The sequence below is a fragment of the Archocentrus centrarchus genome, chromosome 16, assembly GCF_007364275.1.
Source record: "Archocentrus centrarchus isolate MPI-CPG fArcCen1 chromosome 16, fArcCen1, whole genome shotgun sequence".
Lineage (NCBI taxonomy): Eukaryota > Metazoa > Chordata > Actinopteri > Cichliformes > Cichlidae > Archocentrus > Archocentrus centrarchus.
The window spans coordinates 8283281-8292468 of NC_044361.1; the positions used below are offsets into that span (position 1 = coordinate 8283281).

The 9188-nt window shown below is 41.1% G+C and overlaps 1 protein-coding gene across 2 annotated transcripts; it reads left to right on the top strand.

Moving 5' to 3' along the window:
• Window positions 1-3191: 3191 nt before the first annotated feature.
• LOC115794570 (acidic amino acid decarboxylase GADL1-like) lies at window positions 3192-9097 on the top strand. Of its 2 annotated transcripts, none has more exons than XM_030750146.1 (11): window positions 3192-3255; window positions 4556-4725; window positions 5617-5743; window positions 6783-6873; window positions 7190-7299; window positions 7407-7522; window positions 7903-7982; window positions 8200-8254; window positions 8352-8468; window positions 8557-8621; window positions 8949-9094. In XM_030750146.1, exons 1-11 carry the CDS (start codon window positions 3225-3227, stop codon window positions 9055-9057), a joined length of 1071 nt encoding a protein of 356 aa, XP_030606006.1. In that variant the 5' UTR covers window positions 3192-3224; the 3' UTR covers window positions 9058-9094. The 2 variants fall into 2 exon arrangements, with proteins under 2 accessions (XP_030606006.1, XP_030606007.1); XM_030750147.1 differs by lacking the exon at window positions 3192-3255 and adding an exon at window positions 3981-4136 and having other exon boundaries at window positions 8949-9097.
• The last annotated feature ends 91 nt before the right edge of the window (window positions 9098-9188 follow it).

Sequence of the window (9188 nt, forward strand, 5' to 3'; positions counted from 1 at the left end):
TAGCAGTAGTCACATCTACCAGAACGCTGTGGGCTACAGCTGCCAGTGTTGGAACACCAGAAGAAGAAGCCACGCCTTAAACTGAAAGCCTTATTATGGAAGCTTGTTTCCACCACTGAAAAACCTTTTTTGCTGTCCATCACTCAAAATTTTGACTTATTTTCCCGAAATTTCAAGTTAGCTCTGCAAATCACAAAGCTCCGTGAAAAGATCATTTCCTTGTTATCCGAAGCCAATGATAGCAATGCATGCACAATCAAAAATAGGTAGCAACAGTATATGTTAGCTAGCAAATGTGAACAAACTGTTGTCAGGTTTTGACCTTTGAATGCCTTTTAGCAAATAAGAACTGCATAAAGGTAGGGAATCAATGTTTTCATGTTGAACTGATAGCTGATTCCTTCAGCCTCCTGCTTCCTAGTAACAAGGAAATCACGTACCTTCACAGAGCTTCCTGACTGGCAGCACTAACTCAACATTTCAAGTTAATTAGCTCTAAATTTTGAGATAGGTAACTTTTTCTCAAAATTTGTGTTTATATGTGTGTGGGTGAGTGTGTATGTGCATGTATGTGTATCTGTGCATAAATGTGTACATGGGTGTGCTTGTGGGTGTGCGTGTGTGTTTGTATGTATGGCTGGACCTGGGTCTGGGCCTTGTGCCTTGCCTCCTGGCCACTCCCTGCTGGTTGCCTCCTGCCCCCCTGGGGTGTGGGTGCCTCGGGTTCCTGGGTGGGGCTGGATGTTCTGGCATGGGAGTTGACCTGCTCCCCTGGGGGTTGTGGCGCAGCGCTGCGGTGGCTTCTTCGGCGGCTTCTTCGGCGGCTTCTTCGGCGTGGGGCGGGGGGGGTCTGTGGGGGGGGCGGTCCTCGGGTACCGGGGGCCCTGGAGCCCTGCCGCCGGCCTGTGCAGGGGCTGGCTGCTGGGGGGGGGGGGGGCTGGCTTCTCATCGCCTCAGGTTCTCTGGACCCTTGCTCCTCGGCTGTGTGTGTGTGTGGGTGGGGGCTCTGTTGGGACCTCTCTCTCCTGTCTGCTGGAGTGGGTGTGCGGTTCTCTTTGGAGAGTGGCTCGGGTCCTCGTAGGTCTTGATGGGCTGCTGGTGGCCTGGGCTTCCTGGGGCTCTCTTTGCCTGCCTCTAGCTTTTGATGGGCAGGGCTGTGGCGTTCTGCCCTCATTGCAAGTAAGTACATTTCATGACACAAACACAAACACCCACGTAATAATACACAAAATGGTTGGTTTGTGTAACCATGCTTCTTCTTTTATTTTGTTTTCCCCACACAATTTTTAATTTTGCAAATATTGTCAATATCTTATGTTTAACAAGTGATGAACTATTTGGTTTACTTACTTGCACTCTTTCCTGTTTCTTTTTTCTATTTTCTCTCTATTTTCTTCTTTTTTTCCTTTCCCTTTCTCTTTTCTTTCTTTTCTCTTTTCTTTTCCTAAGCATGTCAGCTCCAGCATAATTTGTCACATAGCATGTTAAACATAATTCAAATAAAATAAAGGGTCACAGACTAACAAGAGGAGCCTATAGAAAACCTATAGAGCTCATCTTGAAATAGCAAATATGTTTGGCATAACAATGCATTCAGATCACAGTTCTGTTTGCAAGATCTGCCAGACATGACAGGCTTTAAAAAAATAAATAAAGAAATAATTTAAAGAAATTTTCGAGTTATGGATAGCAATTTTTTTTAGTGGCAGAAACAAGCTTCCATATCTTATCACTGTGCTGTTTCTTCTCAACCACCGTACAGTTTCTGTGCAGGAGAACTTATCCATAAAAACCAAAGCCTTTTTTTTTTAACCATGTTGTAAATATGCTACAGTAATCCCTCACTTATAGCGGGTGTTACGTTCCAGGACCATAAGTGAAAATCCGCGAAGTAGGGACGCTATATTTATTTTAATACTTATACATTATTTTAGTAGTTATACACTATTTTAAGTTTTTATAAACCCTCCCCACACACTTATACACCAAGTATATACATTACTGTACAACACGTACTATGCATGTGAAGAACAAGTACCGCAAAAATCCACGAAACAGCAAAAATACCGCAATAAATATTTTACACTAATATTGATTGAAAACCCGCGAAAAGTGAACCGCGAAGTAGCAAGGGATTACTGTATTTAATGCTGTAAAGTTGGCCATCTTAACATGGGAGTCCATGGAGACTGACTCACTTTTCGAGCCATCCTCAAGTGGTACTTTGAGGAACTGCAGTTTTGGCCATTTCACATTGGCTTCATTTTCAGCCCAGTTGAAGGTTCCCACTTGGCTGCTACCAAACTCACACATCCAGAAATCTCTTTTCATTGTATTTTAAACCAGGATAACTAACCCCTTGGAGTCATTTTCCAACACATACAGAATACTCTTTTTTGAATGAGTGTTCGAGCCCTGTCTGGGATCACTTCTTTCATTTTACTTTTTTCCTGTTTCTGATTGGTTCAGGCTTTAAATTGTGTGGTCAGGTTTATCCATGCAATTTTTCTTTCCACGGTTACATGTCCTTACCACATCCAGCAACAGTGATGACAACAGTGAAGTACTTTAGTCTGCAGTTGGGTCTTTTTCGGACATTAAAGGAGATGTAATGAACTCTCCAGTATCTTTCTGCACATTAAAAAGTTAAAGCAAACCCAGTGGGTGAAAATGTGATGCAATGTGTCCTGAGCAAGCACCAGTACATGATGTGATGGGCGTGAGACATTACCTGGATATACTCTCCTCTTTTTTTGTTTAACTTTAAATCAAATAATCAATGTGACTGAAATTGAGAGATTCTGTAACTTTCCACAGTAAGAGCAGTTTCAGTACTTTTCCACAACAGGGGTAAAAGGACAATGTTCAGTCCAGCAGTTTGGTGGTGCACAGCTGCATGCAACTACCTGAATGTTGCACAACCTTATGATCAATTGCACTTCTCTTTGCTTATGTTTGTACAGTATACTTATGTTGTATAGTTTCTTTTTTTAACCTACAAGCAACCGTAATAAGGCACAGTAAAAACACAAGTCAACATAACTATTAGTGGCATTATCAGTCACCTTTATTTAGTGGTGTAGATGTTACTGATTGCTGTGCATGCAAAGGCATAAGTGGGAAATTCCATGACATCAGGAGAGTCCGTCCTTCCCTGTATAAATAAGACGGGTTGCTGAGAATGTGCAAAAAAAAAAAACTGAAGGCAGCATCACAGCTGAGAAATGGCATCAAACGTGGAGAGACACATTAATGGTAAGGCTTTTTCAGCGGACAGGTACATTTTATTTTAGTTTGCAAAAGAAAGGATGTCTAATTATATCAAATTAGCACTTTTATTATAAGCATTTCACTTAGCACAAGCTACCACATACTGCATCTTATTAAGGACACTTAACAAATGCAATGCTCTGATATGTTTGAAGTAACCTCTGAATGGACATCTATATGTATTATATTTCATTTTATTTTAACATGTATATTTCATTCATGCACATTACAATTAAAGCAGAATAACAGCTAAAAAATAATGTTTTGAGCTCAATAAGCTCATCAAGTTTGCTGCAACGACACTCAGAGGGAATGAGAATTATTTGTCCACCCTATTTCTCCTAATCATACCTGAGCTCAATTTAACATCAATATGAGATTTTAACTTCTTAAACTCAGCTCCTGACAAACCGCCTTTCTAACATTTAAACTTTAAATGTTCTCTCTGCACTTATCTGCATTAGTCTGAAATAACTGGGTCTTGAGACAACAGTACAGTCAAATAAATCTTGATAAGCTTACTGATGCGTATGAGAATTTTCCTCAACGCCACTTTTTTTTTAATCTTCTGTTTTTCTCGTGCTCCTCTCAAACTGGAAAGTGGCACGTGCCTTTGATTGACTTATTGGGATGAAGTTCCAAAGATAAGCAGGAGCTTGTTTTGAGGGGTGAGTGAGTTCAATTAGTCCTACAATTTGGACTGTTGCCATAACCAGTAGGGCCAGAGGTCAGTCGGCTCAGAAGTCAGTTAACAACTAGGACTATCGTGCCAGAGTAGTGGGAGAAAGATACGACACGACAATATTAAGATCCAGTGGGATCTTAATATTGCATTTGTACAGGGAAAAGGTAACATGAAATTAAAGGTAAGTGGCAGATGATGCTTAGACGCATTAACTAAGCACAGTGTTAGTTCAGGCAGGCCGCAGAGTCGGGGAGGGCTGCAATCAGTGTGCACGGTGTGTGCTATTTAAGTTGCTGCTGCCTCAGCATGCTGCTTTGCAAACCCCCCCCCCCCACAACTCCTTCTTTTCATGCTTCCACATGCATGTGGAAGGGCAGGGAAGTCCCAGAGCCATACTGCCAAATATAAATGATTACAGATGCAAATAACAATCTGATTTAGAGTTGTGGTCCTGACAGAAATGTGTTATTTGTGCATTTACAATACATTTAGCTTTTTGTGATAATTCTGCACAACTAGTGCGGATGTCAATTTAATTTCATAAAAAATAATTTTATTTGATTGAGAAATTGTTTGTTTTGTTTTTGAATTCCTATGAAGGCCAGGGCCCCATGGCACAAGTGAGGCATCTTGAAAAATGTTCTCCAGCTGGCAGCTTTGTTCTGAACAGCCCGACTGCAAACAAACAAACAGCAGAGAGCTTCATCAGCCAAGCAATGGACATCATTGTGGACGAGGCGGTGAAGAAGGCCACTGATGTCCAAGAGAAGGTAATCATCAATTTCAAAAAATCCTTATTTATCTTATACTGTGCTTTGGCCCGGCCCTTCAGTTTGCACTGTTTTAGCTCCCGCTCCTTTCAAGACGCTCACATTTTAAGCTAACTTACCTGTGATTGGCTGCCCCTCCCTAAGCAAATTATTTAACAGCAGGTGGGTGGGGCTTCAGCGCTCACATATTAAGGACAGATCAAAAAAAAAGCTGTGAGCTGGCTCACAGCCATTACTTGTCATATTTAATATGAACATCCATAATTATAACAGTATATAAATGACAGAAAACAAGGAAATGCAACAGTGGTCCTCATTAAGTGCAGCAAACTTATTTTAAAAACCATAAATATTTTTGATTTTCTGTGACATTTTTCCCTTAATTAAATTATGTCTGATTAACTTTTTACTCATTTATAGTCCTTGCTCTAATTTCATGCATCTATTATATTTTGCACTGGTTTGCTGTTATTGTAGCATCCAGGGTGGCAATAATATTATTCATGTGCTTGAGTTGCAGAATATTTACATTCATGTTAGAGCAGCAAAGCTGAGACACAATGAGCAAAGTGAGTAGCTGGGTCATTGACTATTAATGCAGTAGCACAGATAGGAGCATGCAGACTGATGCACATCTCATTCTTGAAAATAATAAAAATAAGCTCTTTAGCATGAGTTTCAAGCTCTCTTGCTTTTCATCAAGGACGGATAGTCACTCACCATAAGCTTAATGCAAGACAGGATTAATGATTAAAGATCAGCTTTATTTAAAAACCAGTAACTGCAAGCATGCCTTTTTTTTTTTTTTTTTTTTTTAGTTTTGCCTCCTTTGGGGGTAGGGGTATTGTTACTGGTTGACTTTGACAGTAACATGTTTTAGCTGCTTTCCAGGTTTGTGAGTGGCACGCTCCTGAGCAACTGAAGAAGCTGCTGGACCTCGAGCTGAGAGATGAAGGAGAAGCTGAGTCTGAGATCCTGCAGCGCTGCAGAGACGCCATCAGATATAGCGTCAAGACCAGTAAGTTTTTCATAACTTGCATGAACCATCTATAGTGTATCATGGTATGTAATGTATGTAGAGTTATTTCAGTTTTAATCTTGTCCATTCTGCAACTGTTTTGGAGGGGAAAGCAGCTAACATGATGTATCCAAGTCAAAGTAGCTCCTGAAGTGCAGGTTTTTGTGAATGTGACAGGGACGGCCAAAGATGAGCAAAAGCTGACACATTTTATCCACTAATTTTAAAAAGGTCAAAAAGAATGGCATACCTGACTGCCTACAGCTTCATCTGTGTATGTCAACTGGATACCGGGGGATGCACTATTAGACTTTTTGAAGATAGCACGAAATATAAAAAAACATACCATAAACAGGCAACTGAAGACTCCATATGGACATTAACTTATTTTAAATTGCTGAACATTTTCTTTCTTTTACAATTTGTTACACAGATTTCTAATCTGACAGATTACATTATTTTTGCTTCTTCTGTTTCCACAAGTAATATGCCTGATTGTGCAATAATAGACATAAATGCACAAGATCCAGCAGATTGTTCAGTGCTCTAGTTTACAGGACCTCAAAAAAAATAAATAAATAAATAAATGAATGATTAATTCAGCGTGTTTGTGAACACACTGGCAAGCCAATAGATTAGAAAACATTATTCAGAAGTGACATTTTTTCTTCAAAGCTGTAAATTAGATAATTTAAGATGGTGCAAAGATGTAAGTTGTTTGTGTGCCATGATCTGTTAAATCATTTTCATGGTTGTTATGCATTCTTTGCATTTAAAGTTTTAGAGGAAAAAGAGTTGACAAATTTGATGGTCTTCCCAAAGTTATAGATCCAACCGACCTCTAAGTAAGTCTCATGGCAGCGTCTATGTGCTTGCAGACTGAGTGACTGTGACAAAAATTAGTGTTGCACTGATATGAGGTAAATAATCCAGCACTGAAGTTATCAATTTATGAGGAAAGAGCTCATTTGAAGCCACTCTAGCAGGCAGCCAGCATATGATCCTAAGTGTACACCGTTTTTCTGTCCCATCTCTGTAGGTCATCCCCGTTTCTTCAACCAGCTGTATGCAGGGATGGAGCCCTACTCTATGGTGGCGAGCTTCATTGCTGAAGCAATCAAAACCAATCTGTGAGTCATACAACTTATTATAACCCTGTAAGTCACACACGGGAATATTTGTGCTGTCTGCTGCTGTCTGTGGAGTTATACTACACTTTTAAATCATGCACGTATGGGAGCCTGGGTGGCTTAGTGGTGAAGCCGGCGACCACATACACACATGTTGCGGTGCGGGTTCGCATCCCGGCCCGTCGCCGATTTGCCCGCGTGTCTTCCCCTGTATCTTTCCCCCATTTCCTGTCTCTCTCCACTGTCACAAAAAGCCGCTGTGGCCAAAAATGCCAAAAAATAAATAAATAAATAATGCACGTATGGCTTCCGTCAGGTACACGTATGAAGTGGCTCCAGTGTTTACCTTGATGGAGGATGCCGTGCTGAGGAAGATGATCAAGGTGATTGGCTGGGAAGAAGGTGGCGATGGAATCTTCAACCCAGGTGCGCTCACCATCAGCACCTTGCACTTCTGCCCCAGCTGGATCGTGATAAACAGGGTCTGACATCAAGGAGATCTTATAACTTTATTACATCATTTTTCCATTCAGGTGGCTCATTGTCCAACATGTATGCCGTGAACTTGGCCAGGTACCGTTACTGCCCAAATTTTAAAGAGGCTGGCATGTTTTCTGCTCAGCGACTGGTCATATTAACATCCCAAGAGGTAAGTTTGTACAGGAGTCAGGGCGAGGCTGGAGAGATTTTTTTTCTATTAACTATTTTTCAATCTAAATGTGGCACAAATTGCAACAGAAACACAGTCAATGCCAGGAAGGGATTCACTCCAGACAAGTGAAAGCAATATCCGCTTTAATACACATTTTTAATGCTAATGGAGTGATACTCTGGCCTGTTTCACACAAATAATTACTGGAGTAAATGATTTACTTGCTTGATTGAGCATAAACAGTGATTCATAAGGAGAAATTAAATTGAAACCCATGAGTGATTGTGTGTGATGTTGTTGTGGAAGCCAGAGAGAGCATCAGAGCACCGACGCAGGCATCCATTTTTATTAACAAACTCTCACTTGCTCTCTTTCAGTCTCATTACTCCATTTCCAAAGGAGCAGCTTTAATGGGGATCGGCACTAAAAATGTTTATACTGTCCCAACTGATGAGAGGTAGGCTGTCTCTGTCACACACGGTCCTGCTTAAACCTACATGATATGCTGCTCAAAGCCTGTGAGCACAGCTTTTTCCTTCAGTCGTACACCTGCAGATATGAAAATGTACATTATAAAGTCATTTATTGAACCAGTCAGAGTAGGGGGTTCCTGAGTTCAGTTTGTTTGTCAGAAATGAATCAAGTCTTCCATCTGAACTTTGCCTGTTTTTCAGAGGAAGGATGATTCCCTCTGCTCTCGAGGACAAAATAATGCTGGCAAAAAGTGAGGTTAGGAAGCCATCTGATTTTTTTTTTTTCAAGCTTTGGTTTTTGAAATGGAAGATGATCCAAAACTAAAGAATAAGATCTCATTTTGTGCCTTCAGGGTGCGGTTCCCTTCATGGTAAACGCTACTGCAGGAACCACAGTGCTCGGAGCGTTTGATCCCATCGATGAAATCTCTGACATCTGTGAGAAGCACAACTTGTGGCTGCACGTGGACGTGAGCTCACTGCAAATTCAGCCATCCATTTAATCCTTTCTGTCAGTCAGCATCTCCCATCAGGATTTTCCTCTTCTGTCCCCCTTAGGCATGTTGGGGAGGAGCAGCTCTCATGTCTAAGAAGCACAAGCACTTGTTAAAGGGCATCCACAGGTAAACGCTGTGTACAAGTCTCCAAAATATACACCGAGGTAGCTGAATTTTTACAGCGCGACACATAACTGCAACTGTGTGTGTGTGCGACCCTCTCACTCTGGAGTCCCTACATTTGTTTCAGTGAGAGTAACAAATGTAAATGAAGCCAACCAGTAATTTTCAAGACCAATTTTTCTCTTTTACTTTTTCTATTGCTGGTAAATTTTAGCTTCAGAGTTATACAGTGAATAAAAATGTGAACTTCTAGTAAAGTGGAACATCACTGAATGCTCATATCGCAGTGTCAGTAACCTCATTCTGTCATCCTTCATTTGTCCGATGAAGAGTTGACTCTGTTTCCTGGAACCCTCACAAGATGCTGATGGCCTCTCTGCAGTGCTCTGCTTTCCTGGTCAGAGACAAAACGGTAAGACTGATAAGTCACGTCTGCTGAATGGGGAAAAAAAAAAACAAAATCCACCAGCAAAGCCAGCAACAGGGAGAGCAGTAATGCTAAGATGTGCCAAATCAACAGAATGTAAAGTAGATCTTCAGCCAGGCGGTCAGAACAGATGCCCTTCATGT

Coding starts and splice junctions, on each gene's coding strand:
- LOC115794570 (XM_030750146.1), top strand. CDS start 3,225: ATGGCATCAAACGTGGAGAGACACATTAATG. Junction 6,874..7,189: donor GAAGCAATCAAAACCAATCT/GTGAGTCATACA, acceptor GGCTTCCGTCAG/GTACACGTATGAAGTGGCTC. Junction 7,983..8,199: donor ACTGTCCCAACTGATGAGAG/GTAGGCTGTCTC, acceptor CCTGTTTTTCAG/AGGAAGGATGATTCCCTCTG.